Source organism: Cherax quadricarinatus, chromosome 69 (assembly GCF_038502225.1).
Source record: "Cherax quadricarinatus isolate ZL_2023a chromosome 69, ASM3850222v1, whole genome shotgun sequence".
Taxonomy (NCBI): domain Eukaryota; kingdom Metazoa; phylum Arthropoda; class Malacostraca; order Decapoda; family Parastacidae; genus Cherax; species Cherax quadricarinatus.
Window position 1 is genome coordinate 1,725,896 of NC_091360.1, and position 22,727 is coordinate 1,748,622.

The window sequence follows — 22,727 nt, forward strand, 5'->3', positions numbered from 1 at the left end:
CCATATCTTTATCTTCCCATTCTATCTTTGCTTCAAGAAGCGCGTCGAGCACCTCCCTGCCAGGGTCGATGCCAGAGAAGACGTAGTATCTCGCTCGCACTTTCCTGAAAAAGTCTGCGTTGGTGTAGTTGGGGTTGGCTGCATGAGGCACATATGCTAGGTCAAGGTAGATTGGTGGTCCTAGCCTCTTGGATCTTCTGCTTGTCCTTCGTTCTTTACGAGGGCTTGGAGGCTTGGGACTGTCAGAAGGTGGAAGAGGAGTAGGGAGTGGCACAGGAGATGGGAGCCCAAGTGGTTTACCCCATTGTTGTAAAGTATCTTTGGCATCCTTAGCTGTTGAAGTGGTGGTGGTAGTCACTGTGGTGGATGTTGAGCTCTTTGAGGTTGCCATAGACGTTTTCCAGGTCTGGTTCCTGTTTAATTTATCTTCTGCTTCAGAGGCTGATGGTTCCCTCGCTCGTGATGGAAGATTTCCATTGTCAAAGTCACCTTCTTGGTCGGCATACATAAACTGCTCAAGCTGCTGTGCACCAGCAGGTGGATGGTACTCATACACAGGTTCGTCATCGTATTCTTCCTGGTACTGCATTCCAGTAGCACCAAACTGCGTACTAAATGATGGAATTCCAGCACTGGCAACTGTGACTGGAACATCTTCTTTTACATCAGAGAGTCCTTTCTGAGGTGGTGGGAATGGATCTTGACCACTTGTGTCGCTACTGGCTGAGCGAGGTCTGTCGTCTTTGTCAGAGGCATCATCACTCATCAACCGGCGTGTTACTCTAGTAACTGTGCTAGTTACAATTTCCTCAGAGCCATCTGTATCACTATCGCCTCTTGTAGTGCGAGTGGTACGAGTTACAACTGTTGGCTCGCCACTCAACGATTCGTCACTTGTCCAGGGTCCACACAGTGAATGTGTTGTTGTATAGGCCATTGAAGTTCCTGGAATACTATGGCCTGAGAACTTCCTGCCGCTGATTGGAGACTGTGAAGCTGATCCTGATATCTTTCGCAGAATATCTTCAGAAACCATTTGATCACCAAGTACTTCAACCACTTCTTCCCCTGGTAGTTCTTCCATCTCCACTTCCTCGCCATCGTCATAATACTTGGTAATTACCGTCGTAACCTTTCTTACTACAACTCGACCCGTTCTGGGGCTTCCAGGTGTGCCTTCAGTACTGCTAGTTGATGACTTCCTGACAGCTCCAAGTCGATGACCCTCATGAGTTATAGGCTCATCAACTGTCGAGACAGATTCCCTAGAACTTCTGATATCTTCTTGAACCATTTCTGCCGTGGATTTCGAGAAAGTAGATTTCTCTGTTTCTTCCGAGCTAACTTTCTTTTTGGTCGATGAGAACGTGGAAGATTTTGAGTCTTCAGATTTTATGAGATACCTCTCAGAGGATTCAACAGCACTACTTGAAACAGATTTCAGTGATGTGCCTTCTGAGGACACTTCATATGCCTCCTTGGCCTTGCCTTCACTTGTGACATACTTTGTTATTCTGGTGCTAGTTGTTACAGAGCCGTCATCAACAGGAGCTCCATGTGTCTCAACGGTTTCAGTGGGTTCACCACCACTAATAAAGGTTCGTTTTATAGTGGTTCTTGTAGTTACAGAATCATCTGATGATTCCTCGCCTAGTTTTGTCACCTCCATTTTATCACCGCTGCCGATGACAGTACGCTTTACTGTTGTTGTTGTGGTTGTAGTCATGCCTTCAGTGTCAGCAGGCTCCCTAATGGTCTCGACTGTCTCTGTGGGTTTACCATCAACAATTGTCCTCCTGACAATTGTTCTTGTAACGAATTCACTGTCTAAGGGACCCTCTTGTGTTTCAAACGTCTCTCTTCGCTCGCCACCGCTGACAATGGATCGTTTGACAGTAGTTGTGCTAGTTACAGTTTCTGACTCGGATGCTTCTTCACTTTCAAAGGTTTCTTTTGGTTCACCCTCAGCTATTACTCTTCTCACCGTTGTTCTTGTGACAGTTTCTTCTGCTGAAGGCTCCTCGTAAGTCTCAACTGTTTCTGTTGGTTCACCTCCACTGATGATGGTTCGCCTAACAGTTCTAGTAGTATAAGATGGTGTCTCGGAAGGTTCTTCCACAGTTTCTACAGTCTCTGTTGGTTCTCCATCGACAATGGTTCTTCGGATAATTGTTCTCCTGGTAAGTGTCTCACCTGAAGGTTTCTCTTCCAAAGACTCATCTGGCTGTGTTGGTTCACCACCACTCACGATGATACGCTTGACAGTTCTTGTTGTATAAGTATGAGAGTCAGAAGGCTCTTTAGTCGTCTCTTCTGTTTCTCTTGGTTCACCTTCAATAATGGTCCTTCTAATTATGGTTCTTGTCACAGTTTCACCTGTGGTAGGATCCTCATAGGTTTCAACTTTCTCTGTTGGTTCAATACCACTGACAAGCGAATGCTTAACTGTTTTCGTAGTTACATACTCTACAGGTTCTTCCACTGACTCAACACTTTCCTTGGACTCACCATCAACAATAGTTCTTCTAACAATCGTTCTCTTTGTAATGGTCTCGTCAGTCGGTTCGTCAAGACTTTCACTTATTTCTCTTGGTTCACCTTCAAGTGTTGTTTTCCTGATTATTGTTTTTGTGATAGTTTCACCTTCCATGGCTCCTTCGTATGATTCAACAGTCTCTGTTGGTTCGCCACTGACGATGGTTCGCCTAACAGTTCTTGTAGTAACAGATGGAGAACCAGGTTCTTCAACTGTTTCTACAGTCTCTGTTGGTACTCCGTCGACAATGACTCGCCTAATAATGGTTCTCTTAACAGTTTCCCTTTCAAGAGGTTCTTCATATGATTCAACAGTCTCTGTTGGTTCACCGCTGACGATGGTTCGCTTAACGGTTCTCGTAGTAACAGTTGGAGAAACAGAAGGTTCCTCAATAGTTTCTACAGTTTCTGTTGGTTCTCCATCAACAATCACTCTTCTAATAACAGTTCTCTTTGTAACTGTTCCTTCTGTTGAAGGTTCCTCGAAGCTTTCAACAGTTTTTCCTGGTTCACCTTCAACAGTCACTTTCCTTACAATAGTTCTTGTAACAGTTTCCTCCTCTGAAGTTTCTCCGTATGTTTCAACTGTCTCACTTGGTTCTTCACTAACGATGGTTCGCCTAACAGTTTTTGTAGTAACAGATGGGGAAACAGGTTCTTCTACCGTTTCCACAGTCTCTGTTGGAACCCCATCAATAATGACACGCCTAATAATAGTTCTTCTAATAGTTTCCCCTTCCAAGGGTTCTTCGTATGATTCAAGTGCTTCACCTGGTTCGCCACTGACGATGGTTCGTCTAACAGTTCTTGTAGTAACAGTCGGAGACTCAGGTTCCTCATCTGTTTCTACAGTCTCCATTGGTACTCCATCGACAATAACTCGCCTAAGGATAGTTCTCTTAATAGTTTCCCCTTCTACGGGTTCGTCGAATGATTCATCAGTCTCTGTTGGTTCGCCACTGACGATGGTTCGCCTAACAGTTCTTGTAGTAACAGTTGGAGACTCGGGTTCTTCATCCGTTTCTACAGTCTCCATTGGTACTCCATCGACAATGACTCGCCTTATTATGGTTCTCTTAACAGTTTCTCTTTCAAGAGGTTCTTCGTATGATTCAACAGTCTCTGTTGGTTCGCCGCTGACGACGGTTCGCCTAACAGTTCTTGTAGTAACAGTTGGAGACTCGGGTTCTTCAACTGTCTCTACAGTCTCTGTTGGAACTCCATCGACAATGACTCGCCTTATTATGGTTCTCTTAACAGTTTCCCTTTCCAGTGGTTCTTCGAATGATTCAGTTTCTTCAGTTAATGGTTCGCCACTGACGATGGTTCGCCTAACAGTTCTTGTAGTAACAGTTGGAGACTCGGGTTCTTCAACTGTTTCTACAGTCTCTGTTGGTACTCCATCGACAATAACTCGCCTTATTATGGTTCTCTTAACAGTTTCTCTTTCAAGAGGTTCTTCGTATGATTCAACAGTCTCTGTTGGTTCGCCGCTGACGACGGTTCGCCTAACAGTTCTTGTAGCAACAGTTGGAGACTCGGGTTCTTCAACTGTTTCTACAGTCTCTGTTGGTACTCCATCGACAATGACTCGCCTTATTATGGTTCTCTTAACAGTTTCTCTTTCAAGAGGTTCTTCGTATGATTCAACAGTCTCTGTTGGTTCGCCGCTGACGACGGTTCGCCTAACAGTTCTTGTAGCAACAGTTGGAGACTCGGGTTCTTCAACTGTTTCTACAGTCTCTGTTGGTACTCCATCGACAATGACTCGCCTTATTATGGTTCTCTTAACAGTTTCTCTTTCAAGAGGTTCTTCGTACGATTCAACAGTCTCTGTTGGTTCACCACTGACGATGGTTCGCCTAATAGTTCTCCTAGTAACAGTTGGAGAAACAGAAGGTTCTTCAATAGTTTCCACAGTTTCTGTTGGTTCTCCATCAACAATCACTCTTCTAATAATAGTTCTCTTTGTAATTGTTCCTTCTGTTGAAGGTTCCTCGAATCTTTCAACGGTTTCTACTGGTTCACCTTCAACAGTCACTTTCCTTACAATAGTTCTTGTAACAGTTTCTCCTTCAACTGGTTCTTCATATGTTTCAACTGTTTCAGTTGGCTCACCACCGCTGACTACAGTTCGCTTAACAATTCTTTTAGTAATTATCTGAGAATCAGAAGGCTCTTCGAACGTCTCAACCTGTTCATCAGGTTCCCCATCAATGATGACTCGTCTAATAATAGTCCTAGTAACAGTTGTAGGTTCTTGGTATGTGTCAATTGTACTAACTTCCTCGCTATCCATAATGTGGGTTTCCTGTGTAGATTCTACTATAGATTTCTTAACAGAACTAGACTTATCAGTAATGGCAGTGACAGACTTGTACTCTTCGGTGGACACATGCTCGGAGGTTGTAGTTTGTGTCTTGCTTGAAGTAAGTTCCCCCACTTCAGCAGCAAGCTTCTCAGCAATGATGACTGAGGTAGCTTGTATTACGTCCTTGGTCTCCTTAACCTCTTTCACAATACCCTCAACACCATAGGAGGAGGAGGAGGAAGAGGAGGGTGGATGTGGAGATGTCTGATCATCTGATGGTTTCCCTTCATCAATATCACCTGGCTTGACTTTGGGAACATCAGGCATTTTGACTTCGTCAGGAGAGACTAGTACAGGTTTCACTGTCGAAGATATCTTCTCTGTGACAGATGTAGTGGTAATGCTAGATGTGGTTAATGATGAATCATATACAGATGAGGTATGAATATGCTTGAGTGAATCTTTTTCTGTCACGGGTGAAGGCTCAACAGGCTCTGCACTTACGCTCTCTTCCTTCGCAGCTTCAATTCCACTTTCGTGGAGCGATGAAACGGTAGAGGAAGGTGAAAGGTCGGTTTTAATGGAGGACTTTTCAGGTGAGGGAGGTGGAGATGCAGTTTCTTTGAAATCTTGGAAAGAAGTCTTTATAATAGTTGATTCCTCATGTGTTGTCACAGCCGTCTTGATTCCCTCAACTACATCTTTCACTCCAATAGTCTCTGTAAGAAGTTTTGTCGTTTCCCGTAATTCTTCCTTGAAAATCTCTTCTGACATTTCACTTTCCGACGATTCTGTTGCTGGCTTTGGTTCTTCTTCTCGCAATGATGGATCCTTTGGTAATTCTTTAGCATCAATAGAAGTCACATCACTTTTCGAGCTTGCCGAAATATCGCTCTTTGGAGAAATCATTATTGCGTCCTGGGTTTCAGTGTGTGTAATTTGTTCCTTCCTAAAGCTTAGGGAGCTCTCTTCCTCTGGCGTTATTTCAGCTGTCGGTTTTGAGGGCTCCTTAGGTGCTTTAGTAATGGTTTCGTCAGTGGTTTCTGTCTTTGTGCTTCGGTACAAATCTTTTGATACGTCAATGATGGTTTTTGTGCTATCAAATGTACTAACTACACTAGTCAATAATCCTGACATCACCGTAGTGCTGTCACCCTTTGTGCTTTCACTAACAGTTTCAGACACTTTTATAGTTTTGTCTTCGGTTGATATTTCTTTCAACAATCTCGTTTCTGTTACGGAGGATTTTTCATGAACAATTTCACTAATTTCTGACTTGCGGATTTCCTCAGATACAGCTGAATATTTAGATACTTCAAATTCGGTTACTTTGGTTTCACTTGGTAGAGAAGACAGTATTTGACTTTCAAGGCTAGAGAGTTTGTCTCTCTCATCAAAGGCAGAATCTTTTCCAGAGATGTCACTTCGTGGAGAAAGTGGCTTTCCTTCGTCAGCTTCTTTGTCAATGCCTAAGACTGGTTGTAGCTTGAAGGACTCAAGAGAATCGAGGCCATCCTTCGCTGCAACGTCACTCACAGTGGTGTCACTCTTGGGTGAAACAGAGCGACCACTGTCTAGGACTTCTCGATGAATCATTGTCGTCTCCTTCACTATCTTGTCCATTATGGACTGTTTCTGTTCCCTGCGAACGATATCTGATATCGACGAGATGTCTGAACGGGGAGACGATGGCGCCTGGTCATCATCACGTTCCTCAAACTGACCACTTAACTCAGCTTCATACCCATCGCTACGAGGAGAAATGGAAGTCATGTGATACACTCCAGAGGAGAGATCACTTCGGGGGGAAATTGGAGGATAGCTCTCGATATCTGGTTCTGACACTCGCGGTGGTTCACTATCGTCAACAGCCACCTCAAGGGTCTTTCCAAATGTAACACTGCGAGGAGATGTCATATCATCAACAGACTTCAAAATGCTTTCATCATATTCCCGATCATCAAGGCTGCCATACACAGAAGTTGACATAATATCTTCGGTTTTCTTAACTCTAGTAAAGGCCACAGTAGTTGATTCCTCCTCGGAGGTTGTAATGTGCTCTTCGTGCAAAGCAAAATCATCTCCGTACATGGAAGACATCATAATATCTTGGCTTGGTTCATAAATGGAAGTCGTCATTGCATCATATTCTCTGTGCACAGACGTAGTCATCATATCTCTTTCAGGTTCAAGCTCCTTGGACTGGCTGACATCAGGCATATCCTCAGGTGCTGATTTAAGAGTGGACGTAGATTCCTCATAAATAGAGGATGTCATGAGATCCAGTTGATCTTTCTGTAGTGTTGACACAAGAGAGATTCCAGCTAAGCCTATCTCACGAGCAGTAGGTGAGAGAGGTGTTGAGCCAGGAGTTGTGTCGGGAGAGACCGTAACAAGCTCAGCTCGTTCTTCCTTTAGGATTCTGTAAACAGGCTCTTCCACAACTCTTGATTCTGGGTAGGTTCTTGGCTCTTCTTCTTTTTCTGAAGTAATATCTACTTTGGGAGCGACATCACTCTTTGCACTTACATCACTCTTCCGGCTTATATCACTCTTTCTGCTAATTTCACTCTTCTCACTAACAGAAATATCGCTCTTAGGAGATGTAGGAGCTTCCTCGGGTAATTTCTTAGAGACATCCTTCGAGCTAGGCTCACTCTTGACACTAGATGCAACGTCACTCTCTGGAGATTTTGGTACTTTTTCCTTGGTAATGTCTATTGCAAGTTCTTCCTTCTTAATGCTTACTGAACTCACATCACTCTTCACGCTGATAGAAACATCACTTCGTGGAGAAACAAGGGCCTCTTCGGCTTTACTCTTCGAGCTAATGTCACTCTTAATGCTAACAGAGACATCACTCTTGGGAGAGACAGGGACTTCTTCCAGTGTTTTCTTAGATACATCAATCTTCAAGATACCCTCTTGAGGTTCCTTAGAGCTGATATCACTTATACTAGTGGAAACATCACTCTTTGGAGAGAGGCTCACTGCTTCAACAGGTTCTTTTGGGACATCAATAGTTAAAGTTTCCATGAAATCTGCACGAACAATGTGACTTCTCATACTGACGGAGACATAACTACCTGGAGATACCATGCGTTCCAGTGGCTTCTCCAGTACAGGAATTTGATCCTTGATTTCCTTTGAACTGACATCACTCTTTGCACTCACAGAGATGTCACTCCTTGGAGAAAGTGGGGCTTCTTCTGATTTCTTCGCTTCTTTAGAACTGACATCACTCTTTGCACTCACAGAGATGTCACTCCTAGGAGAAACTGGGGCCTCTTCCATCGATTTCTTTGATAGATCTTCCTTTGCTTCCTTAGAACTGACATCACTCTTTGCGCTCACAGAGATGTCACTCCTTGGAGAAAGTGGGGCTTCTTCTGATTTCTTCGCTTCCTTAGAACTGACATCACTCTTTGCACTCACAGAGATGTCACTCCTAGGAGAAACTGGGGCCTCTTCCATCGATTTCTTTGACAGATCTTCCTTTGCTTCCTTAGAACTGACATCACTCTTTGCACTCACAGAGATGTCACTCCTTGGAGAAAGTGGGGCTTCTTCTGATTTCTTCGCTTCCTTAGAACTGACATCACTCTTTACACTCACAGAGATGTCACTCCTAGGAGAAACTGGGGCCTCTTCCATCGATTTCTTTGATAGATCTTCCTTTGCTTCCTTAGAACTGACATCACTCTTTGCACTCACAGAGATGTCACTCCTTGGAGAAAGTGGGGCTTCTTCTGATTTCTTTGCTTCCTTTGAACTAACATCACTCTTTGCACTCACAGAGATGTCACTCTTAGGAGAAACTGGTGCTTCTTCAGTAGGTACTTTAGTGATGTCAATTGTTAGGATGTCCTCCTTAGCTTCTTTAGAACTGACATCACTCTTTGCACTCACAGAGACGTCACTCGTAGGAGAAATTGGGGCCTCTTCTATCGATTTCTTTGATATATCTTCCTTTGCTTCCTTTGAACTGACTTCACTCTTTGCACTGACAGAGACATCACTCTTTGCACTGACAGAGATGTCACTCTTAGGAGACAAGGGAGCTTCATCGACAGATTTCTTTGAACTTGGTTCACTCTTAATACTTGGAGCTAAGTCACTCTTGGGAGATTCAGGCACTTCTTCTGGCTCTTTCTTACTGACATCTACTTTAAGTTCTTCCTTCTTTGAGCTGACATCGCTCTTTATGCTAACAGAAATGTCACTCTTAGGTGATAAAGGCACTTCTTCGACTTTGCTGACAGATTCTTTAGCACTCTTTGAGCTGATGTCACTCTTCGCACTCACAGAGATGTCACTCTTTGGAGAAAGTGGAATTTCTTCTTTGGGTTCTTTAGTGATGTCAATTTTTAGCATATCCTCTTTAGTATCCTTTGCACTGACTTCACTCTTTGCACTCACAGAGATGTCACTCTTTGCACTGATGGAGATGTCACTCTTTGGAGAAAGTGGGGCTTCTTCTGTGGATTTCTTTGATATATCTTCCTTTGCTTCTTTTGAGCTGACATCACTCTTTGCACTGACAGAGATGTCACTCTTTGCACTTACAGAGATGTCACTCTTTGGAGAAACTGGAGCTTCTTCAAGAGATTTTTTAGTTACATCAATTGTTATGATGTCTTCCTTTACTTCCTTAGAGCTGATATCACTCTTTGCACTCACAGAGATGTCACTCTTAGGAGAAAGTGTGGCTTCTTCAGTTGGTTTTTCTGTGACATCAATTATTAGTAAACCTTCTTTGGCCTCCTTAGAGCTGACATCGCTCTTGGCACTAACAGAGATGTCACTTTTAGGGGAAAGTGGAGCCTCTTCTGCTGATTTCTTTGCTTCCTTTGAACTAACATCACTCTTCGCACTGACGGAGATGTCACTCTTTGCACTGATCGAGATGTCACTGATCGGAGAAACTGGTGCTTCTTCGGTTGGTTTTTCTGTAACATCAATTATCAGCAAGCCTTCTTTAGCCTCCTTTGAACTGACGTCGCTCTTGGCACTAACAGAGATGTCACTCTTAGGTGAAACTGGTTCTTCTACAGATGGTTTTTTAGTGACATCAGCTTCAAGAATGCCTTCTTTGGCCTCCTTTGAACTGACTTCACTCTTTGCACTGACAGAGATGTCACTCTTTGCACTCACAGAGATGTCACTCTTAGGAGAAGCTGGTGCCTCTTCAGTAGGTTTTTTAGTGATGTCAATTGTTAGGATGTCCTCTTTAACTTCTTTAGAACTGACATCACTCTTTGCACTGACAGAGACGTCACTCTTTGCACTGACAGAGATGTCACTCTTAGGAGACAAGGGAGCTTCATCGACAGATTTCTTTGAACTTGGTTCACTCTTAATACTTGGAGCTAAGTCACTCTTGGGAGATTCAGGCACTTCTTCTGGCTCTTTCTTACTGACATCTACTTTAAGTTCTTCCTTCTTTGAGCTGACATCGCTCTTTATGCTAACAGAAATGTCACTCTTAGGTGATAAAGGCACTTCTTCGACTTTGCTAACAGATTCTTTAGCACTCTTTGAGCTGATGTCACTCTTTGCACTCACAGAGATGTCACTCTTTGGAGAAAGTGGAATTTCTTCTTTGGGTTCTTTAGTGATGTCAATTTTTAGCATATCCTCTTTAGTATCCTTTGCACTGACTTCACTCTTTGCACTCACAGAGATGTCACTCCTTGCACTGACGGAGATGTCACTCTTTGGAGAAAGTGGGGCTTCTTCTGTGGATTTCTTTGATATATCTTCCTTTGCTTCCTTTGAGCTAACATCACTCTTTGCACTCACAGAGATGTCACTCGTAGGAGAAATAGGAGCTTCTTCAATAGATTTTTTAGTGACATCAATTGTTAGAATGTCCTCCTTTACTTCCTTAGAACTGACATCACTCTTTGCACTCACAGAGATGTCACTCTTTGGAGAAACTGGTGCTTCTTCTATCGATTTCTTTGATATATCTTCCTTTGCTTCCTTTGAACTGACATCACTCTTTACACTGACGGAGATGTCACTCTTGGGTGACAGAGAAACTTCTTCCTCTGATTTCTTCTCTGTTTTCACTTCTTTGGTAACCTCTGTAATATCCTTAACGGTAATATCCTCTGTTATAAAACTAACAGGTAAATCTTGGATAATATCGACCTTAAGAGGTATTTCTTTTGTGGCTTCTACTCTCCTCTCACTTATCTCAGACGCCTGACTAACATCAGTCTTGGCACTGACTGAAATATCACTCTTAGGGGAGACAGGGGCGGCTTCTGATGCCTTAGAAATATCTTCTAGTTCTATGGATCTATCTTCTAGTTTTCTCTCACTGATGTCGCTTCTAGCACTCACACCGCTCTTCACGCTCTCACATATGTCGCTCTTTGGAGATTCAGGAGCTTTAGTTAGTTCAGCTTCTGCAGTTACGAGGCCTTCTTTGTCTGTAATGCTAACCTCACTACCAATACTTAAGTCACTAGGGGATACAACAACTTTCTCATCTTTGTCAAGAACGTCTGTAACACTTACAGTACTAATCTGAAGCACGAGTTTCTTTCTTTCCACTTCCACCACTTCCTCGATCTCTTTCGTAATGTCACGTGGAACTTCGGCGATGTCTCTGGTGCTGACATCACTCTTGGCACTAACTGAGATGTCACTTTTGGGTGATAAAGAGAGAATAGTGTCCACTGTCTCTCCTGTTACGTCGACAGTTAAGGCTTCGGTCACTGCCTCTTCTTTGTGTACCTCGGTCACTGCTTCTTTGTGTACCTCGGTCACTGCCTCTTCTTTATATACCTCGGAAATTTCTGTAATCATCTTCGTTACAGCAATCAACTCAGTTACACCCTTCTTGACTTCTTTTTCTTCAGGTGAAACTTCTTTCACTGCTTCTTTTTCTGGTGAGACTTCTTTCACTGCTTCTTTTTCTGGTGTAACTTCTTTTACAACTTCTTTTTCAGGTGTAACTTCTTTCACAACTTCTTTTTCTGGAGTAACTTCTTTGGCTACTTCTTTTTCTGGTGTAACTTCTTTTACAACTTCTTTTTCAGGTGTAACTTCTTTCACAACTTCTTTTTCTGGAGTAACTTCTTTGGCTACTTCTTTTTCTGGTGTAACTTCTTTTACAACTTCTTTTTCAGGTGTAACTTCTTTCACAACTTCTTTTTCTGGAGTAACTTCTTTAGCTACTTCTTTTTCTGGTGTAACTTCTTTTACAACTTCTTTTTCAGGTGTAACTTCTTTCACAACTTCTTTTTCTGGAGTAACTTCTTTGGCTACTTCTTTTTCTGGAGTAACTTCTTTGGCTACTTCTTTTTCTGGTGTAACTTCTTTGGCTACTTTTTCTGGTGTAACTTCTTTCACAACTTCTTTTTCTGGTGTAACTTCTTTCACAACTTCTTTTTCTGGTGTAATTTCTTTCACAACATCTTTTTCTGGTGTAACTTCTTTGGCTACTTCTTTTTCTGGGGAAACTTCTTTCACAACTTCTTTTTCTGGTGTAACTTCTTTCACAACTTCTTTTTCTGGTGTAACTTCTTTGGTTACTTCTTTTTCTGGGGAAACTTCTTTGGCTACTTCTTTTTCTGGGGAAACTTCTTTCACAACTTCTTTTTCTGGTGTAACTTCTTTCACAACTTTTTCAGGTGTTACTTCTTTCACAACTTCCTTTTCTGGTGTAACTTCTTTCACAACTTCTTTTTCTGGTGTAACTTCTTTCATAACTTCTTTTTCTGGTGTAACTTCTTTCACAACTTCTTTTTCTGGTGTAACTTCTTTCACAACTTCTTTTTTTGGTGTAATTTCTTTCACAACTTCTTTTTCTGGAGTAACTTCTTTGGCTACTTCTTTTTCTGGTGTAACTTCTTTGGCTACTTCTTTTTCTGGGGAAACTTCTTTCACAACTTCTTTTTCTGGTGTAACTTCTTTGGCTACTTCTTTTTCTGGGGAAACTTCTTTGGCTACTTCTTTTTCTGGGGAAACTTCTTTCACAACTTCTTTTTCTGGTGTAACTTCTTTGGCTACTTCTTTTTCTGGGGAAACTTCTTTGGCTACTTCTTTTTCTGGTGTAACTTCTTTCACAACTTCTTCTTCTGGTGTAACTTCTTTCACAACTTTTTCTGGTGTAACTTCTTTCACAACTTTTTCTGGTGTAACTTCTTTCACAACTTCTTTTTCCGGTGTAACTTCTTTGGCTACTTCTTTTTCTGGGGAAACTTCTTTCACAACTTCTTTTTCTGGTGTAACTTCTTTCACAACTTCTTTTTCTGGTGTAACTTCTTTGGCTACTTCTTTTTCTGGGGAAACTTCTTTCACAACTTCTTTTTCTGGTGTAACTTCTTTCGCAACTTCCTTTTCTGGTGTAACTTCTTTCATAACTTCTTTTTCTGGTGTAACTTCTTTCGCAACTTCTTTTTCTGGTGTAACTTCTTTCACAACTTGTTTTTCTTGTGTAATTTCTTTCACAACTTCTTTTTCTGGTATAACTTCTTTCACAACTTCTTTTTCTGGTGTAACTTCTTTCACAACTTCTTTTTCTGGTGTAACTTCTTTCACAACTTCTTTTTCTGGTGCAACTTCTTTGATTACTTCTTTTTCTGGTGTAACTTCTTTCACAACTTCTTTTTCTGGAGAAACTTCTTTGGCTACTTCTTTTTCTGGTGTAACTTCTTTGGCTACTTCTTTTTCTGGTGTAACTTCTTTCACAACTTCTTTTTCTGGAGAAACTTCTTTGGCTACTTCTTTTTCTGGTGTAACTTCTTTGGCTACTTCTTTTTCTGGTGTAACTTCTTTCACAACTTCTTTTTCTGGAGAAACTTCTTTGGCTACTTCTTTTTCTGGTGTAACTTCTTTGGCTACTTCTTTTTCTGGTGTAACTTCTTTCACAACTTCTTTTTCTGGTGTAACTTCTTTGGCTACTTCTTTTTCAGGTGTTACTTCTTTCACAACTTCTTTTTCAGGTGTTACTTCTTTCACAACTTCTTTTTCAGGTGTTACTTCTTTCACTATTTCTTTTTCTGGTGTAACTTCTTTCACAACTTCCTTTTCTGGTGTAACTTCTTTGGCTACTTCTTTTTCTGGTGTAACTTCTTTGGCCTCTTCTTTTACTGGTGTAACTTCTTTCACTACTTTTTCTGGTGTAACTTCTTTGGGTACTTCTTTCTCAGGTGTAACTTCTTCCTTTACTTCTTTTTCTGGCGTAATCTTTAATTTCAGTTCTTCTTTTTCTTCTGGTGTAGGTCTCATTTTCTCATCTTCTTTTTCTGGTGTGACTTCTTCCTTTACTTCTTTTTCTTCTGGTGTAACTGCCTTCACTTCTTTTACTTTTGGAGTAACTTCTTTTACTTCTGGAGTAACTTCTTTTACTTCTAGAGTAACTTCTTTTACTTCTGGAGTAACTTCTTTTACTTCTGGAGTAACTTCTTTTACTTCTGGAGTAACTTCCTTTACTTCTGGAGTAACTTCTTTTGCTTCTGGAGTAACTTCTTTTACTTCTTTGTCTTCTGGTGTAACTTCTAGTACCTTTACTTCTTTCTCGGTCACTTTCTCCTCTTCCTCTCTCACTTTCTCTTCCTCTTTCAATTTCCTTTCGTATGTTACAATGTATTCAATAATTTCTTCTCTCGTCCATCCCAGGATTCTTCCTCTTCTACTTTCTTGAATTTCAATGTATTCAATTATCTCCTCTCTTGTCCACCCTAGTCGAATCCTTTCTTCAATTTCTTCAATAATTTCTGTACGTTTGACAAGTGTCTCAATTTCTGTTACCAGAGTCTTAGTGACCTCTACTGTCTCCTCTTCCAGTTCATCTGTTTCTCTCTCTCTGGTGGGTAATTTGTATTTGAGAACCTCAGGTTCAAGAACTCTCTCGGTGATTTCTCGGGTAATTTTGCCCATTTCCTCTGTCTTTAACTCATCTGCTTTCTTGATTTCTTCTTCAGCAAATTCTCTTTCTTTTATTACAATATATTCAATGATTTCTTCTCTGGTCCATCCTAATATCTTTCCTCTTCTGCTTTCTTGAATTTCAATATATTCAATTATTTCCTCCATTGTCCAACCTAATCGTATTCTTTCTTCAATTTCTTCAATAATTTCTGTTCGCTTTATGAGTTTCTCTGTTTCAGCAATCAATGTTTTACTATCATCCTTAGCAATTTCCACTTTTTCTATTAATTCCTCGGTTACAATTACCTTTAATTCTTCCTCTTTTGGTGATTTAGGCAATATTTCAATAGGTTCTCTAACTTCTTTATGAACTTCAACTTCTTTCACTTCTTTTTCAACAGTTTCTTTGACTTCTTTGGTGACTTCAACTTCTTTGACTTCTTTCTCAACTGGTTTCTTTATTTCTTTGACTGCTTCATCTTCTTTGACTTCTTTTTCAACTAGCACTTTTAGTTCTTTGGGAACTTCAACTTCTTTTTCAACTGTTTCTTTAACTTCTTTGGGAGCTTCTATGACTTTCACTTCTTTTTCAACTGGTTCTTTAACTTCTTCAGGAACTTCAATTTCTTTTTCAACTGGCTCCTTTATTTCTTTGGGAACTTCAACTTCTTTTTGAACTGGTTCCTTTGCTTCTTTGGGGAGTTCAACTTCTTTGACTTCTTTTTCAACTGGTTCCTTTTCTTCTTTGAGAACTTCAATTTCTTTGACTTCTTTTTCAACTGGTTCCTTTACTTTTTTGAGAACTTCAACTTCTTTGACTTCTTCTTTAGTTGGTTCCTTTACTTCTTTGGGAACTTCAACTTCTTTGACTTCTTCTTTAGTTGGTTCCTTTACTTCTTTGGGAACTTCAGCTTCTTTGGGAACTTCAACATCTTTGACTTCTTTGGCAACTTCTTTAGGAACTTCAACTTCTTTGACTTCTTTGGCAACTTCTTTAGGAACTTCAACTTCTTTGACTTCTTTTCCAACAGGTTCCTTTACTTCTTTGGGAACTTCGACTTCTTTTACTTCTTTGGGAACTTCATCTTCTTTTACTTCTTTGGGAACTTCGACTTCTTTGAGAACTTCAGCTTCTTCGACTTTGGTAACTTCGACTTCTTTTGGAACTGGAACTTCCTTTACTTCTGTGGGAACTTCAACTTCTTTTACTTCTTTGGAAACTTCCACTTCTTTGACTTCTTTTTCAACTGGTTCCTTTACTTCTTTGGGAATTTCAGCTTCTTTGATTTCTTTCGGAACTTGTTTGGGAACTTCTATTTCTTTGACTTCTTTTTCAGTTGGTTCCTCTTCTTGTTTGGGAACTTCAGTTTCTTTGACTTCTTTGGGAACTGCAGCTTCTTTGGGAACTGCAGCTTCTTTGGGAACTGCAACTTCTTTGGGAACTTCATCTTCTCTGACTTCTTTGGGAACGTCAACTTCTTTGGGAAGTACAACTTCTTTAGGAACTTCATCTTCTTTGATTTCTTTTACAACTGGTTCCTTTACTTCTTTTGGAACTTCAATTTCTTTGATTTCTTTGGAAACTTCGGTTTCTTTGAGAACTACAACTTCTTTAGAAACTTCAGCTTCTTTGACTTCTTTGGTAAGTTCAACTTCTTTGACTTCTTTTTCAACTGGTTCCTTTACTTCTTTGGGAACTTCTACTTCCTTGACTTCTTTGGGAACTTCTACTTCCTTGACTTCTTTTACAATTGGTTCCTTTACTTCTCCAGGAAGTTCAACTTCTTTTACTTCTTTTGGAACTTCATCTTCTTTGACTTCTTTGGGAACCTCAACCTCTTTAATTTCTTTGGGAACTTCAGCTTCTTTAACTTCTTTTTCAAGTGGTACCTTTACTTCTTTGGGAACTTCAATTTCTTTGACTTCTTTGGGAACTTCTACTTCTTTGACTTCTTTTTCAACTGGTTCCTTTACTTCTTTAGGAACTTCATCTTCTTTGACTTCTTTGGGAACTTCAACTTCTTTGACTTCTTTTGAAACTTCAGCTTCTTTGACTTCTTTGGGAACTTCAACTTCTTTGGCTTCTTTTTCAATTGGTTCCTTTACTTTTTTATCAAGTTCAACTTCTTTGACTTCTTTTGGAACTTCAACTTCTTTGACTTCTTTGGAAACTTCAACTTCTTTTTCAACTGGTTTCTTTACTTCTTTGGAAACTTTAACTTCTTTAATTTCTTCAGGAACTTCAACTACTTTAGGAACTCCAACTTCTTTGGCTTCTTTTTCCACTGGTTCTTTACTTTCTTTGGGAACTTCAACTTCTTTAACTTCTTTGGGAACTTCGACTTCTTTGAATTCTTTTTCAATTGGTTCCTTTACTTCTTTGGAAACTTCAACTTTTTTGACTTCTTTGGGAACTTCTACTTTTTTGACTTCTTTCTCAACTGGTTCCTTGACTTCTTTGGGAACTTCTACTTCTTTGACTTCTTTCTCAACTGGTTCCTTGACTTCTTTGGGAACTTCTACTTCTTTGACTTCTTTTTCAACTGGTTCCTTTACTTCTTTGGGAACTTCAACTTCTTTGACTTCTTTGGGAGCTTCAACTTCTTTGACTTCTTCTACAACTTCGATTTCTTTGACTTCTTTTTCAACTGGTTTCTTTACTTCTTTGGGAACTTCAACTTCTTTTGCAACTGGTTCCTCTACTTCTTTGGGAACTTCGACTACTTTGGGAACTTCATCTTCTTTGACTTCTTTGGGAACTTCAACTTCTTTTAATTCTGTAGCAACTGGTTCCTTTACTTCTTTGGGAACTTCGATTTCTTTGTCTTCTTTTTCAGTTAGTTCCTTTACTTCTTTGGGAACTTCGACTTCTCTGGGAACTTCATCTTCTTTGATTTCTTTGGGAATTTCAACTTCTTTGACTTCTTTGGGAACTTCAGCTTCTTTGGGAATTTCAACTTCTTTGACTTCTTTGGGAACTTCAACTTCTTTGATTTCTTTGGGAATTTCAACTTCTTTGACTTCTTTGGGAACTTGAACTACTTTGACTTCTTTTTCAGTTGGTTCCTTTACTTCTTTGGGAACTTCAACTTCTTTGAGAACTTCTACTTCTTTGGATTCTTTTTCAACTAGTTTCTTTACTTCTTCGGGAACTTCTGTTTCTTTGACTTCTTTCACAAGAAGTTCCTTTACTTCTTTGAGAACTTCAGCTTCTTTGACTTTGGGAATTTCGACTTCTTTTGGAACTTCAACTTCCTTTACTTCTTTGGGAACTTCAGCTTCTTTTAGTTCTTTGGGAATTTCAACTTCTTTGACTTCCTTTTCAACTGATTCCTTTTCTTCTTTGGGAACTTCAACTTCTTTGGGAACTTCAGCTTCTTTTACTTCTTTGGGAACTTCAACTTCTTTGACTTCTTTTTCAACTGGTTTCTTTTCTTCTTTGGAAATTTCAACTTCTTTGGGAACTTCGACTTCTTTGGGAACTTCAACTTCTTTTACTTCTTTGGGAACTTCAACTTCTTTGACTTCCTTTTCAACTGGTTTCTTTTCTTCTTTGGGAATTTCAACTTCTTTGGGAACTTCAACTTCTTTGGGAACTTCAACTTCTTTTACTTCTTTGGGAACTTCAACTTCTTTGACTTCTTTTTCAACTGGTTTCTTTTCTTCTTTGGGAACTTCAACTTCTTTGACTTCTTTTTCAACTGGTTTCTTTTCTTCTTTGGGAACTTCAGCTTCTTTGACTTCTTTTTCAACTGGTTTCTTTTCTTCTTTGGAAATTTCAACTTCTTTGGGAACTTCGACTTCTTTGGGAACTTCAACTTCTTTTACTTCTTTGGGAACTTCAACTTTTTTGACTTCCTTTTCTTCTTTGGGAACTTCAACTTCTTTGACTTCCTTTTCAACTGGTTTCTTTTCTTCTTTGGGAATTTCAACTTCTTTGGGAACTTCAACTTCTTTGGGAACTTCAGCTTCTTTTACTTCTTTGGGAACTTCAACTTCTTTGACTTCTTTTTCAACTGGTTTCTTTTCTTCTTTGGAAATTTCAACTTCTTTGGGAACTTCGACTTCTTTGGGAACTTCAACTTCTTTTACTTCTTTGGGAACTTCAACTTTTTTGACTTCCTTTTCTTCTTTGGGAACTTCAACTTCTTTGACTTCCTTTTCAACTGGTTTCTTTTCTTCTTTGGGAATTTCAACTTCTTTGGGAACTTCAACTTCTTTGGGAACTTCAGCTTCTTTTACTTCTTTGGGAACTTCAACTTCTTTGACTTCTTTTTCAACTGGTTTCCTTTCTTCTTTGGGAACTTCAACTTCTTTGACTTCTTTTTCAACTGGTTTCTTTTCTTCTTTGGGAACTTCAGCTTCTTTGACTTCTTTTTCAACTGGTTTCTTTTCTTCTTTGGGAACTTCAACTTCTTTGACTTCCTTTTCAACTGGTTCCTTTTCTTCTTTGGAAATTTCAACTTCTTTGGGAACTTCGATTTCTTTGGGAACTTCAACTTCTTTTACTTCTTTGGGAACTTCAACTTTTTTGACTTCCTTTTCAACTGGTTCCTTTTCTTCTTTGGGAAGTTCAACTTCTTTGACTTCTTTTTCAACTGGTTTCTTTTCTTCTTTGGGAATTTCAACTTCTTTGGGAACTTCGACTTCTTTTACTTCTTTGGGAACTTCAAGTTTTTTGACTTCCTTTTCAACTGGTTCCTTTTCTTCTTTGGGAACTTCAACTTCTTTGACTTCCTTTTCAACTGGTTTCTTTTCTTCTTTGGGAATTTCAACTTCTTTGGAAACTTCGACTTCTTTTACTTCTTTGGGAACTTCAACTTCTTTGACTTCCTTTTCAACTGGTTTCTTTTCTTCTTTGGGAATTTCAACTTCTTTGGGAACTTCGACTTCTTTTACTTCTTTCGGAACTTCAACTTCTTTGACTTCCTTTTCAATTGGTTCCTTTTCTTCTTTGGGAACTTCAATTTCTTTGACTTCCTTTTCAACTGGTTCCTTTACTTCTTTGGGAAGCTCAGCTTCTTTGATTTCTTTTGGGATTTCAACTTCTTTGACTTCTTTTTCAACTAGTTCTTTTACTACTTTGGGAACTTCAACTTCTTTTACTTCTTTGGGAACTTCAACTTCTTTTACTTCTTTGGGAACTTCAACTTCTTTTACTTCTTTGGGAACTTCAACTTCTTTGATCTTCTTTTCAACTGGTTCCTTTTCTTCTTTGGGAATTTCAACTTCTTTGGGAACTTCAACTTCTTTGGGAACTTCAACTTCTTTGGGAACTTCAACTTCTTTGGGAACTTCAACTTCTTTGGGAACTTCAACTTCTTTGGGAACTTCAACTTCTTTGACTTCCTTTTCAACTGGTATCTTTTCTTCTTTGGGAATTTCAACTTCTTTGGGAACTTCAACTTCTTTGGGAACTTCAACTTCTTTGACTTCCTTTTCAACTGGTATCTTTTCTTCTTTGGGAATTTCAACTTCTTTGGGAACTTCAACTTCTTTGGGAACTTCAACTTCTTTGACTACCTTTTTAACTGGTTCCTTTTCTTCTTTAGGAATTTCAACTTCTTTGGGAAGCTCAGCTTCTTTGATTTCTTTTGGGATTTCAACTTCTTTGACTTCTTTTTCAACTTGTTCTTTTACTTCTTTGGGAACTTCAACTTCTTTTACTTCTTTGAGAACTTCAACTTCTGTGACTTCCTTTTCAACTGGTTCTTTTACTTTTTCGGGAACTTCAACTTCTTTTACTTCTTTGGGAACTTCAACTTCTTTTACTTCTTTGGGAACTTCAACTTCTTTGACTTCCTTTTCAACTGGTTCTTTGTCTTCTTTGGGAATTTCAACTTTTTGGGGAACTTCAACTTCTTTGACTTCCTTTTCAACTGGTTCCTTTTCTTCTTTGGGAATTTCAACTTCTTTGGGAACTTCAACTTCTTTTTCAACTTGTTCCTTTACTTCTTTGGGAACTTCAACTTCTTTGACTTCCTTTTCAACTGGTTCCTTTTCTTCTTTGGGAATTTCAACTTCTTTGGGAACTTCAACTTCTTTGGGAACTTCAACTTCTTTGGGAACTTCAACTTCTTTTTCCTCTTTAGGTACTTCAATTTCTTTTTCAACTGGTTCTTTGACTTCTTTAAGAACTTCAACTTCTTTTACTTCTTTTTCTGCTGATTCCTTTACTTCTTTAGGCACCTCCACTTCTTTGACTTCTTTTTCAACTTCTTCTTTTTCTTCTTTGGGAACTTCAACTTCTTTGACTTCTTTTTCAATAGGCTCTTTTACTTTGAGAATTTCTTCCTCTTTGACTTCTTTTATTTCCACTACAAGTTCCTTTTCCTCTTTTAGTTCGGGTGTAACTTCCTTTACTTCTTTTTCTTCGGGTGTAACTTCTACCTTCTTTATTTCCTTTTCAAAAATTTCCTTTTCTTCTTTTGGAATTTCTTCTTCAGGTTTCTCTTCAATTTCCCTTTCTTGTGCTTCAATATATTCAATAATTTCTTCTCTCGTCCAGCCCAATATTTTTCCTCTTCTTTTTTCTTGTATTTCAATGTATTCAATTATTTCCTCCCTTGTCCATCCTAATCTTATTCTTTCAACAATTTCTTCTATTATTTCTGTTCGTTTCAAAAGTGTCTCTGTTTCTGTTATTATTGTCTTACTGATGTCTTCAGCTATTTCTTCCTTCTCTCGTATCTCCTCCTTCTTTAATTCCACTTCTTTTTTCACTTCTGATGGTGGGACTTCTTTAATGATGTCTTCGTCGGGAATTTCTTTCTCGGTAATTTCTTTAACTTCTTTAGGAAGCTCTTCGAGTTTCTTTACTTCCTTTTCTGGTTTAACTTCTTTAATTTCTTTATCTGGTGTAATTTCTTTTACTTCTTTTTCTGGTGTAACCTCCTTCTTTACTTCTTTAACTACTGGAATAACTTCTACTTCTTTTACTGGAGTAACTTCTTTCTTTACTTCAGGTATAACTTCTACTTCTTTTTCGGGTGTAACTTCCTTCTTTACTTCAGGAATAACTTCTACTTCTTTTTCTGGTGTAACTTCCTTCTTTACTTCAGGAATAACTTCTACTTCTTTTTCTGGTGTAACTTCTTTCTTTATTTCTTTAACTTCTGGAATAACTTCTTTCTCTGGTGTAACTTCTTTCTTTACTTCTTTAACTTCTGGAATAACTTCTTTTTCTGGAGTAACTTCTTTCTTTACTTCAGGAGTAACTTCTACTTCTTTTTCTGGTGTAACTTCTTTTTTTACTTCTTTAACTTCTGGAATAACTTCTTTTTCTGGTGTAACTTCTTTCTTTACTTCTTTAACTTCTGGAATAACTTCTTTTTCTGGAGTAACTTCTTTCTTTACTTCAGGAATAACTTCTACTTCTTTTTCTGGTGTAACTTCTTTCTTTACTTCTTTAACTTCTGGAATAACTTCTTTTTCTGGTGTAACTTCTTTCTTTACTTCTTTAACTTCTGGAATAACTTCTTTTTCTGGTGTAACTTCTTTCTTTACTTCTTTAACTTCTGGAATAACTTCTTTTTCTGGTGTAACTTCTTTCTTTACTTCTTTAACTTCTGGAATAACTTCTTTTTCTGGTGTAACTTCTTTCTTTACTTCAGGAATAACTTCTACTTCTTTTTCAGGTGTAACTTCTTTCTTTACTTCTTTAACTTCTGGAATAACTTCTTTTTCTGGTGTAACTTCTTTCTTTACTTCTTTAACTTCTGAAATAACTTCTTTTTCTGGTGTAACTTCTTTCTTTACTTCTTTAACTTCTGCAATAACTTCTTTTTCTGGTGTAACTTCTTTCTTAACTTCAGGAATAACTTCTGTTTCTTTTTCTGGGGTAACTTCTTTCTTTACTTCAGGTATAACTTCTACTTCTTTTTCTGGTGTAACTTCTTTCTTTATTTCTTTAACTTCTGGAATAACTTCTTTCTCTGGTGCAACTTCTTTCTTTACTTCTTTAACTTCTGGAATAACTTCTTTTTCTGGTGTA

General features: G+C 39.0%; 1 protein-coding gene across 1 annotated transcript in view; it reads right to left on the reverse strand.

The window, feature by feature from the left end:
- The window catches only part of LOC128701898 (titin-like), a 298,565-nt gene that overhangs the window by 2,064 nt on the left and 273,774 nt on the right, over window positions 1-22,727 (reverse strand). Inside the window, exon 5 of the mRNA XM_070099809.1 lies at window positions 1-22,727. This exon is cut by the window's right edge and continues 15,495 nt beyond it. Within this exon, the coding sequence (XP_069955910.1) occupies window positions 1-22,727 (22,727 nt within the window).